The 20072-nt window shown below is 37.1% G+C and overlaps 1 protein-coding gene and 1 long non-coding RNA gene across 8 annotated transcripts in view; one reads left to right on the top strand and one right to left on the bottom strand.

The window, feature by feature from the left end:
* Rho-5 (rhomboid-5) overlaps positions 1 to 19830 on the top strand; it is a 290319-nt gene extending 270489 nt beyond the window's left edge. Inside the window, exons 8-16 of one of the 6 annotated variants that reach the window (XM_072014674.1) lie at positions 3310 to 3620; positions 4078 to 4164; positions 4409 to 4570; positions 7530 to 7713; positions 7970 to 8206; positions 8711 to 8901; positions 9111 to 9407; positions 9509 to 9662; positions 11463 to 19830. In XM_072014674.1, coding sequence (XP_071870775.1) covers positions 3310 to 3620; positions 4078 to 4164; positions 4409 to 4570; positions 7530 to 7713; positions 7970 to 8206; positions 8711 to 8901; positions 9111 to 9407; positions 9509 to 9662; positions 11463 to 11894 — 2055 coding nt within the window. In that variant the 3' untranslated portion in view covers positions 11895 to 19830. Of the gene's footprint in view, positions 1 to 3309; positions 3621 to 4077; positions 4165 to 4390; positions 4571 to 7529; positions 7714 to 7969; positions 8207 to 8710; positions 8902 to 8968; positions 9025 to 9110; positions 9408 to 9508; positions 9663 to 11462 lie in introns of those variants that run through there. The other 5 variants (XM_072014673.1, XM_072014672.1, XM_072014675.1 and 2 more) reach the window with 5 other exon arrangements.
* Positions 1 to 20072, bottom strand: part of LOC139993188 (uncharacterized) — a 232816-nt gene that overhangs the window by 22011 nt on the left and 190733 nt on the right. The gene's annotated exons all lie outside the window — the stretch shown is intronic.

Below are 20072 nucleotides of genomic sequence, written 5' to 3'. Positions count from 1 at the left end.
TTGAACTCCAGTTGTCTGTTAATGTTAAATTCTAATTCACTCGTGAATTCATTTTGCGTTTTCTTTTTTGTTTTGTTTTATTATCCGTTTTATTTAAAGAGCAGCAAGGGGATCTCGAAGTGGAACTGCAGGAGATTAAAAAGTTGCAGGTTTCATGGAAACCTAGTTAGTAATTAATGGCTTTGTTGGTAAATTACTTATTTTAATAGCTTTTTTCTACTATGTGTTTAAAATCCCATAAACGTTTTAAGGTAATTAGTGACCACGATGAGAATGATTGGCGAGATAGAACGTATCTATAATAGGTTGTGTAAACGACTATCTATCAGAAAATCTTTTGCCGGAGTCTTCTTTCTGTGGCATTGATTAGTTGAGCGGATTAAAGTTAAATCATATCTTTTAATGTTGCATTTAGGTAATATTACATTCTGGTGATTAAGATATGTTCGATAGAGCATAGTATGCCGCATGTGTCGCAGGTAATGTCTTTCACCTTGTACTAGTTTTTATGTCTTTGTATATTTTTAATATAACGTAATATCATATAGTATAGTATTTGCATATTTTTAATATAATGCCAGCATATTAGAATTATTCTACACAACTATTCTACAACATTAATTTAATACTAACTCCGAACCTCTTTCTATTCTGTGATATTAAATATATATCAATTACAATTTCGTAACTGCTGAGAAATAAATTAAATGTTAACAGCTTTCTTATGACAGTATTGAATTTCTTCCTATTTTCTATCTGAGCTGTTGGTCGCTAACTGTCCAATGAGAATAAAAACTTAGTTGCTAATGAGCCATGGGAAACAATAGTCATTGTACAATTAATTATCAAAGTTTGCTCTAGATTCCTCTAAACGTGGGACAAAAACTGCACGTACATAAAAAGTAGGTGATAACCACCAGGATACCAATCCTGTATCTCATCTGCGAGTGTAACTATGCAGGTAATCGAGCAGCAACTAGGAAAATAAAATTGAAAAAAGGGGAAATAAACGGATGGGGTGAAAGGAACAAAGGACTATCAATTATACCGAGTGTGTTTCGTACTGTGGGGAATTTCATTTTTGAGGTCGCGGCAGGCTGGATTTTAATTGGAATAACGCCGCTCGCTCGGCAGTAATTCATATTAATTCCTGGACCTTAATAACCAGAGGTCCGTTGGTCGGCCTGCCGAACTGATGATATTGGATTACACCATTGATTCGTCATTAATATCGATCACCCTTGTTCCACACGCGACACGCTTAATGAGTATTCACTAGAAGCGTCCGTTGTTCCACGATCACGTAATTAAACACAGATCTACATAATGCTATAGAAATGCTCGGAAATGCTTGTTTTACTAGGAGAACGCGGGATAGAAAAACGGCTAAACATTTGCACGGTATACGCGATGTTCTTTTTCAAAATATCATTTGTTTTGGCGATTCGTTAAACCCTCGAATCTCTAAATGATGAGAGAATGCGCTTTTTAGACAGGTGCGAGATTGATTGAATCTGAAGCTTGGAATTATTGTTAATTGTGATTTTGACTCTGGAAATGTTGTACGGTCTGACTTGATGATATACGCTGTATTTTATAAATGTTATAACCGATGCTTTAAAAAGTCCAAAATGCTAGTAAAATATTGAATAAACTATATATCAGCCACAACTAGAGCGTAACTCGGATGGAACAAATTAAGGTACAGGGAATGAGACGGAGTTTTATAACGCAGTAAATAATACAAGCTTTTATTCGTGTATTTTAGGAACCTCTAAAAATCCACTCTCTTAAATCTATAAAATCTCTATGAAAAGCTACAAGAATTGGTTATCTTGGCCACTCTAATAGTTCTACTGTTAAATTAATAACTGAATGAACGTAAAGTTACCAAATTCATTTTGTACGTTATTACCTGTCCAAACATTCGACAGGAAATTCCGCGAAACCAAACACTCCGACTTCCGCCGTTTCATAAAAACATCCATCATCAGAAAAATCAACGTGGAGTGGTCCAGAAGGTGTAACTAGGGAGAGTGGAAGCACGTGCAGACAGCTAAAGTGTTAGCCGAAAGTAGCGAGAGGGGGTTGAAACCGCCACGGTTGATCGAGCCAAACGCGTGAAAGAAACGACACACCGTCACGACAGATTGTTAACTTTGATAAAACATCGCGAGACGCTCCGTGAGAAGCAATTAAAATCCTGGATGCTAGGAGTGTAGAGATACAGTGGCAGCGAAAAGAAAGAAATGGAAAACGCGCGAACCAAAGAGATTTCACGAGGAAACGTAATCAACGTGTGGTAGCTATTAGGCATTGCGGTTCATCGGATTAACGTACGAGGTGCGACGTGTTTTCTGATATGAATAATTGCACGATTAATTACATAAAATAATTCCCTGGATCGTTATCGGTCGCCGTAAAATAGCATTAAACCGATCCCAATCAATTGGAACGGTATTGTAGCATTGTTAACGGACGCACCGCAGCCTCCAGTTTAATATTAATGAATGACGTTACGCTCCTCGAAATTAGCAGACCGCCTCTATCCCCGTAACGGTATCATAGATACACAGAGTAGGTTTCTAACGGATGGCTGGGAAAACTCGGTGTTCGTATCTCGTGGTCTGCTAATTTCGAACTGCGAAATCGTGAGTTTCTACCTGGTTACAGAACACTAAGTAAAGGCGATAGTGTAATGTGTGGTGAAACGTTATCTACGATAGTCTATCGACGGTAATTACATATTTGCGTATTACTACATCGGTTTTCGAAGGATTGGTATTTCGAAGATGGATAATTTAATGTATGTAAACTCATTCATAAGAATTAGAACACCTGATGGGATCGTATTAAAGGCGATAATTGACCCAAATTAGCAGGCAAACGATTAATTGGTTGGAGTATTGCGTTTATGCGAGATAACGTTTCTATATTAAACAGGCAGGAAAGATTTATGAAAGGCATTTTCATGTCTACACAATTAAAACAATTAGGTGTTGTCTTTCATACTTAAACCTTGTTAAACAAATTTGCAAGATCGTGAAAAATTTGAATTTTGGTTTATTAATTCTCCGATAATTGCGGAGGCGGAAATCCCATGCTAAATACATTTATCATATATTTCCTCTCTTTCATACAGATAGTAAATATTAAAAGCTCAAGTGCTAAACGATGCAACACCATTTCCCATTTTAAGTTTCCAATTATAAAAATTGAATTCTGAATATGAAAATATCGTTTGAGATACACTTAAAGGGGCGGGAAGTTAAACAGAAATATCATAGAGAGATCGGTGTTTTGTTGTAGTCGTTGAGAAGACAACGGCGAGAAGGATCGCAAGTCAGACCAGAGTCACGAAGCTTCCCACCGAGCGTAATTGACTACATGTCGAGGTCAGAGGCGGCGACGTCCCCGGAAAGCGGCCAGGATGAAGAGGAGTCCTTCTTCGACAGGCCACCGCCACCCCCGCCGCCGCCTCCGCCACCGCCTTCGCAACAATCGCAGTCTCAAATCGAACAGGGGCTCGGTGGTTTGGTGAAAGACGACGAAGACAGTGCAAAAGTCGCCGATCTACTTGAATCTGCGGGCGACAGAGAAACATCTGAGGAATTGGTTAGGTGAGCGTACCTTTCAGAATACTTCTAACGTTACAACTACGAAAGCTATAAGTTCCTTCTCCTGATATTTCTCTCAAGTATGCTTTCTATACGTGACCACAATATGAATTAGGTCAGATTAAAGTTAAGTTACTTGGTTTTAGAAAAGTTAGACTTTTTACTGTTCTAATACATGGTATTTGTGAATGGGAGTTAATAATAAGAGTTAAGTTACTTAATTTTGGAGACACTTTTACTGTTTTAAATATACAGTGATTAAAAGTGGGAATTGTTGATAAAAATTAAATTACATCATTTTGGAAAATTTAGGCTCTTAAGGTATTTTAAACACACGATGATTGCCAGTGGGAATTGATAATAAAAATGAAATTACTTAATTTTAAGAGATTTAAACTAGTTTACTATTTTAAATAAATGGTGGATACAAATTGATAAAAATTTTATGACGATTTCGTAGGTTTGCCTCACAGAAGGATGACAGGACGTCGGTGGATGGACAGGTCAGAAGAGCTCGCCACATTTCGAGGGACCATTACATTTCAAGGTAAGGAAAATCTTCCTTTTACGGTACATTAGAAAAACTGAAAGATCTTTGACATTCTCATACATTCTTTGACGTGTATCGTGACGAATGAAATTTATATAAAATTTGTAACAAAAAGAAAGATCGATCGGGAAATTCGTGTTTGATCCTCGACTTTGGATAAGGGATAAAAATATCCAACGTCGAGTGTAAACTGTCATGATCTACAACAAGAAAGAGATTACAGAAAAACGAGTTGGGGCAGGTCGAGGTTGGGTTTGAGTTCGATGATGCCGCCGGACGAGGGGGTGACGCTTAGAAGGGATTTGACCGGTGCTACGAGAATTTCACCGAGTACCATCGACCGAATATTCGACAACAGTAACAGACGACAGTATGGCATGGGTATCGTTGGAAGATTTTTGGGGTAAGTTTCCAAATATCCGTTGTCCTATAAATTTAACACCTTGGAAACAAATGTACCTGTATTTGGTAAAAGACACGAATTATTAAATAATTATTTTAATTCCCGTACGAAAATACAACAGGATAACATGGAAATTAATCAAATGTAACGAAACTCTTCTTCGTATTTGCAAACGTAGCATAAAATTACTTGAAACAAAATAAATTTACAAGCTCTTTATTAAACGATTGTTTCGTTATTCGTGCAAAAATACCGATTGTTTTATTTTAAAACAGCATGAAATTCGTCGAAACTGATAAAACACTGCTTTTATAAGATCAACGATTAATAAATAAAAGTTCTATTTTTACAATTTCTTATTGTTCGGAACAAAATTACTATCTCCATTTATCCTCTAAAATATAAGAGACTCAATCTGAATTCTGTTCGCGAGAATAGAAAAATACAGAACTTGTTTTTAATGTAAAGATAAATTGGAAACCGGACACAATAACTAGACGACCTAAATTTTCAGAGATTATACGACACTGCTCTCTAGTTTTTATAAGCCACTGTTTATAGAAAAATATTCATCCTATTTCATGATATATCAATATATGCTACTAACTTTGAAATAAAATAAAATTGAAATAAAACACCGGAATAAGGCTAGAAAATATCCAAAATTTAGATAAAATATACAGAAAGCGTATAACGCACTTTGTTTCAAATTGATATCTCATTCTGTTCCTAAGATATGAGACTTCAAAATACAACCATTTAGACTTTAACGTATATAGATGTGGAGGTTAGGTATGAATGGGGCTAGTGTCACCGTGACCTACATTTTTTCCTGGAAATGCGTAGTAATAGTAAGAAGACGCTGAGTCAGTGTCTGTCACTGACCACCACAAGTGCCGCGAGCTTGCGGCAGGTTAACGCGTACGTGCGAAGAAGAGTTCCGAGTGTGCAAATGAGGCAATTAAGTAAATTGTCGCAAAATTGCGATCATCTTTGCAAGACGATATCTCAGCAAAGACACACCCGATCCTAATAAGACAAGGAGTACTTTCAAGGGGAAGATCCACCCTTTCTAACGACTTCAAAATGATTATATAGATGTCATTACTTTCGTAGTAATAATAAGATAAACTTGTGGTAATTTTAGTACAACCTTTATGTATGGTTAAGGAGGAAATTTGATTAATGCGAAGGTATTGATTATAATAATCAATTAAATGTATGTGTAATTTGTTAGATCCGTGATTTTATTAAAACAACGCGGTACTGTTAATAATTTATGATTAATAAATAATTATAACTCTGCTGGACAAGCTTTGTCGATTTTTAAATTAAAATTTACACAAAGAAACATGTCTATTGGAAATGTTTTGTAGCTTGTAAATAATACGTCGTATGATTACTCGGTAAATATTTCGTTGAACATTAAACCTGTGTAAACTTATGAAAATATTTCATCATATAGATTACGTACCGATATATTCTCATTAAATTTGATAATTTAGTAATGTTTTATTGTATTTATTCGCAATATGGACGGCGTATTAGCATCACTCAGCTAAAAATAGAGTTAGCAAAAAAATACAATGAATAGCAAACCACGCGTTTCGTATTAGTTTGCTGTTTTGTGTCTACACGTTTATCATATCGGCTTGCGTTGTATGTTGATGCGGTTGTTATTCCACATCGACGAAGAGATTGATTTCGAAACGGTCAATAAATGAATTTCCATGCGAATAATTTCATTGGCCGATATTTTCGACAAACCTGGTAAAAATTCACGTCCGATGACAATTTATCTCGACTATGATGTCGAATGCGGAAACGAAAGGAATTGAATGAGATGCAGAAAGTAAACTAAAAATAATCAGAATATAAATTAGGAAAATTTAATTGCTATGTATACTATATAAATTATATGTTCCTATACGTTATATATGTATATATAAGAATAATTTTTAAAATACGAAATACAGAAAAGAAAACTTTCAGTTCCACTTGATATTTTTAATTAACTTTTCAAATGTTGTACAATTCGCATCTCAAAATTTCCTGCGTCTTCGAACTATGAAAAACACGCCTGCCAAATGGAATAACCGATAGGGAAAGATTAAAAATTCTACATATGTTGTCTATATTCGACTTTTCAAGTATAAAACTTCAAAATTTTCAATTTTAGAAAATACATCTGCCGACTGAAATAATCCGGACATTTTTTAATTAATTCCGACAAACATCAAAATTACGACTTTTCGGTTCTTAAAAATGTTTCAGAGGAATAAAAGAAACGAAGGAGAGGAAAGACAGCAGAAATTGGAAATGCAGAATGGAAATTTGTCTTTCCTACGTTTATTTTATTCCTTAAGTTAGCATTGCCCCACAGATGAGATGATAACCCAGCTTTATTGAAACAACTTTCTCAGCGGCTCTCCTTTATTCCACTTTAACGATCGCGCGAAGGTTTTATCATGTAGGTACGACCCAGTTTAAGATATACGCGGAACACAAATAACAAACGCGGATAAGCGGCAAACGTCAGAAATGAGAGGGAAAAAGCGTGACGCAAAGCGTCTTGCCAGGACGGCGTGATATTTAAAAAATGCCAAGGGGAATATAGTTATCGATCATACGATACAACCTTTGCAGCTACGAAACCTCTTTCTTTCTCCATTTTCCATGAGGTGTTCATTATTTATTGATAGCGGCACACATGCAAATATATGCAAATATAGAAGCGGTTTTACAATATAATACGAATGAAAACTATATACTGAATGAAAACTATTTGATAACGTATAACATACACAGTGAGCATGTTAAAAGGAAATAATAATAATTTAAGTATATAAATTCTTACTGATAATGTTAAGCTTTGAAATTATTTGCATTTAGAGCGGAAAGTGAGAAGAGTAGAAGAGTATAAAAGAAAGATATGAAAGATATTGTTCTATGCTTGCAGGAGATCTTTTCGAAAGAGCGTGTCCCAAAAACCAGACGTCAGAAGGCAGCTGGACGACTTCGAAGATCATCGTCCGTATTTTACGTATTGGATCACCACCGTTCAAGTTCTTATTTTGATAATCTCGTTAGCGTGTTACGGTTTTGGACCTGTGGGCATGGATCTTAGTCACAGATCGGGCTTGGTGAGTCCAAAACTTCCAATTCAATTTTTTCCAATCCTAATTCATCCATTAGATCTACTTTTCTACAATATTCTCAACAAAATCACATTGTATAGTTTATAGAAAAGATAATGAGAAAATTCAAACTCCTCGCAGTTACTATAAATTACTCTAAAAATTCCTATCCTATGCTATTGTAATTACCGGGAAAATTCCTACAGTCACAGAAAGTAAAGCAATTCGGCGGAGAAAGAATATCGTGAAAATTGTGCGGTAGGTTCTCGTGACCAGTCTGTCATTGCAACAAGTGGACTACCAGGAACCAGCGAATTTCTGGTTTGGTCCGAGGGCCGCGGATTTGATTCATCTGGGCGCAAAGTTTGCACCGTGTATGCGTCGCGATATTAAAATTTTGAAGGAGATCGACGTCTGGCGGGAAAGAGAACGGGACACCGCATGCTGCATCAGAAACGACGACTCTGGCTGCGTGCAATCTAGCAAAGCGGATTGCTCTGTGAGTTGTTATTTCGTTTCCAGCTGGAAAATATTAAATATAAAGGAAATTAGATATTCCTTTGCAGAATATCCCCTCGTATCGTGTTTATAATATAATTTCCTCTTTTACGAACCAACTGGTCCGGGGATTGAGATCGACTGCCACGGTAAATTTCTGTGGAATTTCTATCTTGTTGTCGATTATTTATATAGATATTTATTTTATATGTTACATGAATTACGAACACATTGATAGCTCTTGCTTTTAGAAATTTATATTGGAATTAGTTTTGCATGCGTGTATATAGAAGAATCCTTAATTACTTGTATTTGAACAATTTTTTATACTGTATTTTATACATTGCCTACGTTTTTTTTAAAACTGAACCTGATATTCCAATTAATTTTGCGCGCTATAGAAATCCTGAAGTACTTTTAATTTTGATTATTTGCATCATTTATCGATTCTATTTTTTGAAGATAGATTGGTTAAAATATTTAATGGTGCTTTAAAAAACTATAGAACACGATATCCACGTGGAAAAAATGGGGACCTGGGGACAGTGGACCGGGAGGACGCATAAGCGGATCGGTTTGCGGGTTGGATCCAAAGTTCTGCGACGCTCCAGCTAGTATAGCACCTTACGAATGGCCTGATGACATCACCAAGTGGCCCATCTGCCGAAAAACTAATCCGTTTAATCAACGGTTTAGGTAAATTCGTCATCCAAAAATCCAATCTCTTCTATATTTTTTATGTACCATTTATCCACGTATCTAGCAATGACGAAAACTTAAAAATTCTATCATGTTACCAAAAATCTTCAAGCATCGAAGGTGATAAAACTTCAAAAATATTTTCCTGAATTTTCCAATATTTTTCCTGAATAATATCGAGGAACCCGTTTTGTCTTGCTCAACAGTAGAAACGGGAGTCAACGGAGTAATGGAAATTTCCCAGTAAGCCGATACAAGGACAAGATGGCAGAGCATATGGTTTGTGAGGTGATTGGTCATCCCTGTTGCATCGGTATCCACGGGATGTGTCGCATCACCACCAAGGAATATTGTGATTTCGTACACGGCTACTTCCACGAGGAGGCGTCGCTCTGTTCCCAGGTCGAGTGTTTGCACGATGTCTGCGGTATGATACCATTTCTTCATCCTGAGTGGCCAGATCAGTTCTATAGGCTCTTCACCACCATGTTTCTTCACGCTGGGTACGTTCCTGAACAGAATTTATTTCGAAATAATTACGCAGTATATTTTCTCGGTAGAGAATTATATTAAATTATCATGTGGTATTATATTTGACTTATAGAGTTCTTCATCTATCGATCACGCTAATGGTTCAGTATTTCTTGATGCGGGACTTGGAGAAGTTAACTGGCTCGCTGCGTATCGCTTTGATTTATTTTATCGGCGCATTAGCTGGAAACTTGGCCAGTGCGATATTCGTTCCTTACAGAGCAGAGGTACGCATATTTTAATTTCTCAAAGAAATGTCGAGACTAAGCAAACGTATCCTGGATTACGATCATATAGCCCAGAAAAATAGCTGAGATTACTGTCACGCGAGTGTATATGTTCTTTAAGGATTTTCGATATATTCAAAGATGAGGAGCAATAAATAAAACTAATTGGATGCTCCCTTACAAATTCTTTAATGCAGACATTGTTGTGCAGTAGATATTGTTGAAACAAAGATAATATTTAATACCACAATATATCTGATTGTTCTTAAAATATAGAAAGACTATGTTGAAGAGGAATACCACAAAAAGGAAATTATTTCTTAACCCACACACATAAACGTTTTAATACAACTCAAATTGTTATTAAAGAGGAAGTTAAAACTTATGCTTTTGTTTAGAAAATCAACAGACCAAGACACAACGCCACTCAATCGCGTTTCAACGCAACACAACTTAACCATATCTTGATGAATAAGAAGAGAAAAAACTTTCTTCTTTCTGCAGAAATTGTCAGGCAAGCGAGAGGCTAATTATCGAGCTGCGATGGTTTTATTAGATGCCACGTAGCAGTTTTAATTGAATAATCTCACGGGACGTTTAACAGGCGCATTTCATTGTATATCGTCGATTTAATCGACGCTTTGGCCCCGGTCGGGCGAAGTAATTGCTCAGAGACCAGGTTTGCACCGTGACTCATACCCATGAAAAGGGTTAACAGCATTACGATCGTTTCCTTTACGGTGTTTCTCACCCTCGGTCGTCTTATCGCTCGACAGTTTACCCCCTTAACACGTCGGTGAACTTGGAGTTATACGTCAATTCTATTCCCTCTAGTCTCTCTATTCCGACTGTTTTCCTCTATCAGAGAGCGTACACTCGTGAATTAAGGCAGCCAGTTCTCAGAGAAGACGGGAGAATAAAGGGGCGGACAGAAAGCACCGTTCCTCGAGAACTAATACCGTCCAATTTGTTCTAATTAGTTTGGTTAAACGTACCTTCCGTCCTGGGAAACTTTGTCTCTATCTCTCTATTTCTCTCTCCCTCCCTCTCTCTCTCTCCCTCTCCCTCTCTTTCTCTCTTCCTCCCTTTCTCTTTACGCAGCATAGTGTTAATTATTATTTCAGCCTGACTGCTTGGAGAAAGCTGGTTGAGTACGTTAACGCGATTTCTCCTGCGTGGGTTACCGATAATTCGTATCGTTCAGCGATAGTTTGTTGTAAGAGGTTTCTCTGTAATTGAAATGGTGCAAAGTGGAATGATATTATTTTCTGTGAATGGAAATTTATGTACGATTCTTTTCGACTGATATTGTGTACTTTGAATGGATACGAATGGAATTGCGGAAACACGGCGATACGATTGGAAATGAGTCCTACAATGGAACGTTTCATACGAGTATTCCAAATTAATAAGCGTTTGAAAGAATTGACCATAATAAAGGAAGATTTCATACCAATATCTCCAATTAGTAAACATGCTGAATAGTCGACTTTTTGAAAGAGAAACACAAAATTAACATCGAAATAACGATCCATTGACACAAGCAAAATAACGACCAAATTCCCATATAACTAATGCGAATACTTCGAAATATCAACGATATCCAGGCAAATTAATTAGGAAAGAAATCCAAAAATTAGCATGTAAATAAAGATACAAATCATCCCATAACCAACGCGAATATTTCAAAAAATCAACGATCGCCCAGGGAACTAAATTAAAATAGAAATTAGAATTGAAGTAAATCAAGTATTTCGCTTCAAACGCGATTTAAAATCATTCAACTCTCATCGTTTACAGGTGGGGCCAGCAGGGGCGCACTTCGCCCTTCTCGCCACGTTAATCGTCGAGGTGCTGCACTGTTGGCCGATGCTAAAGCATCCTCGCCGAGTCCTGTCGAAGCTGATCTTCGTCCTTTTAGGCCTGTTAATCCTCGGCATGCTTCCATGGGTGGACAACTACGCTCATCTGTTCGGTTTCATCTTCGGTTTCCTGGCGGCGTACGCGCTGATGCCTTTCATCTCGTTCGGCCACTACGACCGTCGCCGCAAAATTTGGCTAATTTGGATCTGCCTGATCCTCATCGTCGTCCTGTTCACCCTTCTTCTAGCCCTGTTCTACAACGTGCCAGTGTACGAGTGCGAGGTGTGCAAGCTGTTCAATTGCATCCCGTTCACACGTGACTTTTGCGCCTCGCAGAACATCAACTTCAAACGGGAGGAACCCGTATGACACACGGGGCCGTGTTTCGAAGTCGAGTTCGAACCATCATTCCACGTAATCCGGAATCAAACGACGATGCCTTGCGCTCGTTTGATCGCGCTGGCTCTGTTGTGGAGTTCAAACCGGTACAGAAACGATCATCATGATTGAAGAAGTACGCGAGACCACGAGATCAGCACGAGCCTTGGATGACTTGATGTGTGTTAATGTATCAAGGAATCCAGAGATACTCATCCCAGACGAACGACACTGCCTTAAAGTAAAATAACTCCACCTGGGATCCTCGAGGTCTCTTTTAGCCAACGGACCCTGTACGCTCCTTGGTGGGATGTAAATATTAGAGAAGAGAGAGAAAAAAAAAAAAAAAAACAACGCGCCTTTAACGTAACGCGACCATCGTTCTCGACGATCGTGCTTCGAGGGTGGATGCATTGATCCAAAGCGAAGATGAAAGTGAAACGTTCGTGATAGAACGAGGCAGAATATTTGTGGACGATTTGCAAGAGTGTTTTACGACGAAACGACGACGAGATCGTTGGAGAGCGGGAAAGTCTTCTCACCCTCTCTTCGAACGTTTAACAAAGAAAGAAAGGAAATGAACACGTGTACATAGAACAAAGACTCTTGTTACATATACATATACATACAAGCGTAAGAACGACCTTAATAAATTTAATTTTAGAGGAAGAAAAAGAGGGGTAGAGATGAAGGGGGCAAGGGAACGTTGAAAGTGTTTAGCAGCCCGTACCTCTGATGTTGGAACTATATCTGTGATGGGCGAACACGATTGTCTTCAAGAATATTTTTCATAATACGTCAAGCGGTGCAACATCTTGGAAAGAGATCTTACGCTGGTTACGAACGTGAATCGAATGAGTGAAACTCTCTGAAAGGTCAGGCTGGTGAAGGTGGTACGATTAATAATGAAAACGGATTGGAACGACATTCGAGAAGAAAGTGTTAACGATAAGTATATATCCGGTGAAGATTTTAATCTTCAAAAAAAAAAGGGGGGGAGAAAAGAGTAAAAACGAATCAATTTTTTATAAATGGCGTGCGAGAGCGGGAGAAAGTGAGCAAGGGAGCGATTATCAGTGAACACTTTATCAATTTCCACCTTGTACATAATTATAGATGCGAGAAGAATCGGCTGGAGATAGAAACAAGGTAGGGTTGAGGAATGAAGGAGAGAAGGATGGACGAGATATGCAGAAGAGCGATTAAATTGCGTTGAGGTAAAACAAGCAGAGAGAGAGAGAGAAAGAGAAAGGGAGAGAGAGAGAGAGAATAAAGATGAAACAAAGCAGCACTGTGACATTCGCGAATGTGTATTTTATTATAACGGGTACGTAAATGTAAGAAACGAAGAAAGATTGTCTGAGAGAAGTGAAAGAATGAATCTGTTCTTGTCTGCGTCTTGTCGTGTGTAAACGATGATTGAGTATGTACACACGAGGAAAAAATAGCAATAGCGAACGTGATGTGCCACAACGTGGAGATCGTCGCAAAAATAAACGTGAAAGTGATTCGAGGTAGAGAAGATAAAAAGAGGAGTAAGAGGAAAAGAAACGCGTTTCTTCTATAATGTCGTGTCGCGCGTTCAACCATTCGTGATCTCTCATTCATTCTAACGTAGCATGCTCGACGAGGAAGTCGATTAGGTTTCGTCGACGCAGCTACGTCGATCGGTTTTCACGGGAATCATAGAAACATGCCGTAGAAGGAAAGTGTGCTTTCTGTTTCGTATTTGCACATGTGTTCAGAGGAAGTTGAATTTGACAATTTCAAATGTCGAGGTTTTGAAACACAGCTATATCTCCTATTATTCCTTCGTCTTTAGAACTTAATCTGAAATTATCATTTGTACCTTATAATATTGATAGAAATTACTTCATTTAATGATAAATGTGATATTGCTTTTTTCATAATACATATCAAACAGTTTCATTGATTCATTTTTTTATATACACTCAGTGAATACCAGTCAATTAGTTTTGGATTAAGAATAATCGTCGCGAAACCTTGAAGCACTTGTTTCTACTTATTAAAGAAAGTAGAGTACAATATCGTTTAAATATTTTGAATAACAAAACAGAGGAGTGAATCAGAAGCATCGTTTCCTTCTCTCAACAACAATTCCTTCGTACAATTTTTAAGAACGTAACAAGTTATACCATGTTGATTATGGATTCTTAGCGTTCCTTTTTTCGAATTTCGCAAAGGCATGGTTTTCTATCCTCGTATGTGTTGAGCATGCCACGAGAAAAGCAGTGATCCGTACACGATAGTTATAATCGTCGGAATGAGTAAATATATTCGTAATCGCTCGTGAATAAGTGTAATGTTAATTGGAGTAACGAGAACATTATCCTGAGATATAAAACGCACTTTTTTAAAGGATAAAGAATGAGAAAAACGAAAAAATAAGAAAAAAAAAAAAAAAAAAAGAAACGAACGCGACTGTACAATGGTATATTAAACAGCATGTAACGATTTAATTATTCTTCATATAACCGACAAACGATTTTTATACATTTCCCTGCGTATAATGTATCGCTAGCGCTTGAAGAGTCTCAAAATTTATAGCGAAAATAAACGTTTTCTTTTATTTTTTATCGGCAACGCTTAGGGAGAGATGAAGGGTAATCAACGTTAGTTTAAAGACACTTTACCTTCTGACTTGGATATACTCGGATAAAAGGTATAAACGTAAAGGAACCCTTAAGCAAGAAGAATGTTTGAAAGTACAATAAAAGCCGCAGTATCGGTGATTCATTTTTACTTTAACTTACTCAATTTCTTTGAATATAATAAAGTCAGAGTGCAACCTCCTCTGTGAATTATGGCAAATGCGACAATTACGATAATCGAAAACCATGCTCGATGAAGAGGAAAGGGAAGTTTATTCGTCGTGATATCTCGACCAAATCTCGACTTGTGTATTTTCAATTGAAAATTTCGCGTATACCTTCATGCTTCCTTGTCGACTGTTTTTTACCGTTTGCCCTACCAGGCTACGCACAAGTTTCCGCCACACAAAGCCACATTAACGACCGGTCGGCACGAATTCACCTGTTTCTATGTGAAGGAATCAACATTATAAAACGATTAAGCGAGAATTAATGAAAGGCCAGCCCGCTTGTTCTCGCAGCGGTGGTAAGAACACTGGTTTTTCTCTTTCGTAAAAATTATCGTTATCTTGAAACGAGCTCCTGAAGCTAGATTCCGTGCGGCAAGAAACATCCGAAAGACGATCAAGCGAACTTGTCCCTAACACGTGTATTACGTTCAGTTCTATTAGAGATGCTTTTTGGAATATCTGAGTTTGAGTGGCCGTAGCGAGTGGCCACACGTGAGGTAATTAGTTGGAGGAACTTTTTCAGCTTGTAGAAATTTCTTTTTACCAGGAATTCTTTTTTAACTCACTTTCAAAGAGAATACCTTTGTGCAGAAAATTCTTTGTTCTCAGAGGAGTACCTTTTTTAAGAGAAATTCTCTTTTCAAGCGATCGCCTTTTTAGGATGAATTCCGCTTTAAAGGAATACCCTTGGTAATGGGAATCCTTTTTAAAGAAATTTTTACGAAGAATCTGTGAAATACGAAAAATATCGAGGTACATGAAATCGAAAGAATGCAACAAAATTTGAATAAAATCCGCTTAAACCATAATGTACAAGTATAAATTATTTCTTGCCAAATTTTTACGAGAGGGAGATTTTTAACTGCCTGCAAATATAATAAAAAATAATACAAATTTCTATGAGTAACGCGAGTAACGATGGGGATAGAGACAATTTATTCGACCACGCACACGATATTTGTAATTTGCATCGATCACGCGTGAATCGCATCCAACGAGACAGTTGTCCGCAAACGCATCAATGACACGTACACGCATGATACCACGTGCAAAAAAGCTCTAATCATTTTCTACTCCGCCGTTAATTTCCCATAGACGAACGCAAAGTGAAACTTTTGCTAACCGAACCGTGCACTGAATTGATTTTTCTCATCGTACCGAGGGAAGGTTGGAAAATCGTGTCCAGGCTTTCGTATAGATTCATTTCATTCACGTAACGAACATACATACGCCAGCAAATGTAAAATAAAATCATTAAAACGGGACGAATCATTAAAACGAATTAGATTGAAATATCTCATTTCCAATGGACGCAGGCAATTAAACGATTCGAATTACGCAACAGCGAGTCCTGGCTCGGAATTTTAACCTCCCCGATTCGTACACTAAACACGCATTAACAGATTACACTGAGTCGAAACGATACATTGACGTTGTGTTGTGTGAGAGGAAAGAAAAATGATACGTCGTTCTATGGTGGAAAATATTACTGTATTCCTTGGTTTTCGTGCGGTGACATTTATATCGCATGACATGTCTTCTCTCTTTGGAAGAAGCACAATATCAAATTTTTTAATCAATAGGAAATCACAGCGAAGATTTCAATGCACGTTTCTAATATTCCATTCCTCCAAGGAAGATGATACAATTTTCTAAAGCCGAGGACTCAAATTTTTAACTCATCAGTTTCTAGATTCTAAGCTCAAGTAAAAAGCTGTAATAATTATAAACGTTGTATAAATCATACGTAATTACGGAAATAATCAAAGCAAAGAACGATGCATTTCAACTTTATTTAAACTTCCACTAAAGGAAGAGAGACCGCTTGAAGCTCAGCATGTCCGTCGTTATAATTTAATAAATTAAATCCGGATGGAATACAGCGATAATTTCATCAGTGTATCGTTTTATTTTCCCATGTGCAACGCGAAACAAGTTAAAGTCGATCTGCATCGCGCGAGGCCATTGTCACGAACGAAACAGCCATTAATCGGATCGCAACGAATCGTAATTGTTACTCGACGCGAGGAAGAGAATTTGATTGACGATTTCGTGAGAGAATTATAAACAGCAAGGATGCAAAAAGCGTGATAATTCGGATGTTTGACGACGCATTCGAGAAACTTTGTGATAAACGATCGAGCAAAAGGCGAGAAAAAGACGAAAGTGGTAGAAAGATGGGGACGATCATGAATGAAATGATGGAGGGGGTCCAGGACCTTTGAACACTCAGAAATACATACACGGAAGATACATACACATAGACACTACCGATACATACACACACACTGAACTTTTTCGGATTATATAAATATATAAATATATAAATATGAGTATATGAATATAACACGTATACATAATGAAGAAAAAAAAAGTACGAATTAAGGACCGAGGTGGACCGAGGTGGTGATTGTCGACGAGTAACATATTGTTATTATTGTAAATGTGTCATATACAGGTAATAGCATGTCATACAAAAGAGAGAATGTGTGAGTGGGTGAATGAGAGTGAGGGAGGGAAAGAAATACACGAAGCAGTGAAATTGAGACGGGGGGAAAGAAAATCGAGTGAAAGAAATCTGAGAAATACCTTCGATATTTCCATATCGATCACGGCGAGGTGGAATATCGTCTTTCGCCTGTGGGGACGATCGGAGTCGACTGTGTTATGTTTCCCTATCTTACGGAGAGAAATAAAATGTTACGAGAGCGATGAATGAAGCAAAGAACGGTGGCATAAAAATAATGAAGTAATCTTTTCGATCATCGTGCAATTTATTAATTGACTTTTAATTGCTTATTGAAAAATGAAGCTGTATATAACAGTAAGGAAAAATACGATACCTGCATTTCGCTAGAATTGTGATGATTTAAAAAATAATAGTTATTACTGTCTCTGACAATTCTTCTATCCTCAAACGATGAAACGGTACTTTCTCAGACTACGAGATGTTCAGCTTCTTTTCAAAATTTCACTAAATACAAGTTCTTTGCCAAAGCGATTCGATTAATAAAAATCAAGACTCTCGTAGCCCGAACCTATCTGTCTCCGTAGGCGTGGCATCGTCTCAAAAAGTGCTTGACAACGTTTAATTCGACGAAGAACCATCCGACGTAGAGATTGTATTCGTTTGAGCTACTTCGACTAATATGTCCCTCGATGAAAAACAAAAAAAAAAAAAAATATATAAATAATAATAACACTAATAAAAAGAAAGATGGACAAAAAGATACGCGAGTTTCCCGATCTACTTGTCGACGTGTGAAAACGATTTATATACACGGAGGTCCTCTCGACGATTCGCTCTCGATCCGCCATGAAGAGAATTAATTTATGCATACAAACCAAATAAAGTAAAATAAATGAAAAAAAAACGGGGAGAAAGAGAGGGAGAGAAAGAGAGTAACGTGGTAAGGCACGCTCCAAAGAGAAATAAAAGAGAAAAAAAAGAGTAATAATGTCTTGTAAATAAAACGTATGCGTCGAAAATGGACCAAGGACCTAAATAGTGCAGCTCGTGTAAAATTGATATCCCGATCTCGCTAATCACGTAGACGAGCTCGGCTGGTAGGATCGTTAAGTAAAGCTACAATTTATCCTAACGTTGTTTAAAAAGCGATGTAGAAAGCATCGCGACATTACGGTCTGGAATTTCCTGTGCATCGATCCTGTCGCGGATATTTCGTGTTTCTTACTCCTTGGAAATAACAGATAATTTCGTGCAAACTTGATCTTCGTTCGATTAACAAGGCAAAAGATTTGAGTTTCGATGAATTGCAAACTTCATTGTGTGTATGTGCGTGGTGTGTACTGTGTGCGCGCGTGTGTCGTTTAGAATTTTGATATATAATTATAAGCAGTATCATTGTAAATTGTACATTGTAAATTCCATCGTCTTTTAAAGTTCGATTATTATAGATTTGTTATCTTGTGGATTTATATTGCTGTCTAGGAGTTTTCAGCTTTTTTAACTTTCTTATTCTCGGCATAAAAAGTCTGTGTATCGTTAAAAATATTGCAAGGAGAGTTAGGAGGACGCAAAGGTTTGTTAAAAGGTTTTTACGATACTTCAGATATTCAAACGAAATTCTTACAATAGCTAGCTCGTTGCCTCAATATTAGAAATATATATTTTCAAACGATAGATACATTTCGATTCGAAAGCTTCGATATGTTGTTGTATCTTTCGTCAAAGTGGCAATGGTAGAAATATGTAATGGAATAATTGAAGTCCTCCCTGATTTGTCGATCGATGAAATTACAAAATTATAAAACTCTATGAATATTTCAGAACGAATCCGAAGAAAACCGATATCCTACAATGAAAATTAGATTTAATTAATTTCTCAAACGGAAGATAATGTTTCAAGTGTTCAACCATTCTCGAGACGAATATGAAGATATTTTACAATAAAAAGGGAGGACGCTTTTCACGAAGGAAAAGAATATTAGATATTTTATCCGAATGGAAAATCGTTTGTTCGCGATTGGATCGTTGCACGCTAGATCCTGGATCGTGACTGAAAACTCGATACCGGAGACAGAGCGAATCCGTGCGAGAGCAAATTTATTCTAATGACAGTCCTCGATCCCCTTTTATATATATACATAAATATAAATATATATATACATAATATACTTTAAGAAGATTCCACCACAGCCGCGCGGTATTATTTTTCTGTATCCCTGTATCTATAATGAGTGATATAAGCGTTAAAGACAAAAGAAACAAAAGAAAAAAAAAAGAAGATAATGAAACCACGATGGACTAAGGGTTACGAGTAATAACGACTGTACTAATTAAACGATTAATTACTTATGAATTACTTCGCCAGGTATTTTTTCGGTTTCATCTAGTAATCGGTAAGGTTTTCGATTACGATTATTATTACTGATCATAAACGATGCATTGTAATTGTCGCTGTTATATACAATACATACATACGTGCGTATATAGACGTATACGATATGTGCACGCGTGCGCACATGCGCGCGTCATTTACACGCCTGTGCACATATGTATATGTGTATAAGTCCTTGAACAACACATTAATTTAATAACAATAAAGAAAAACGTGAAACTCATCTCCTGGATGCGTTTTATGTCTACCTCTTACGTTCTTAACGTTTGAAATACCCATTTGCTATTATGATGACACGCGTTGGTTTTTTCTTTTTTTTTTTTTTTCTTTTAATACTTTTTAATTTACCATCTTGACGTTTGAAAAGACTTGCGATAATTGTACATATTTCAATTTATTTTTTATATGACCGAAGAGTAAGTGAAAGCGGGACTGTGAAGTATTGGAGGTAAGGAAATATGAGGT

This window comes from Bombus fervidus, chromosome 12, assembly GCF_041682495.2.
Source record: "Bombus fervidus isolate BK054 chromosome 12, iyBomFerv1, whole genome shotgun sequence".
Lineage (NCBI taxonomy): Eukaryota > Metazoa > Arthropoda > Insecta > Hymenoptera > Apidae > Bombus > Bombus fervidus.
The sequence above is the reverse complement of the archived record's forward strand: the minus strand, read 5'-3'. Positions and strand labels throughout refer to the sequence as shown.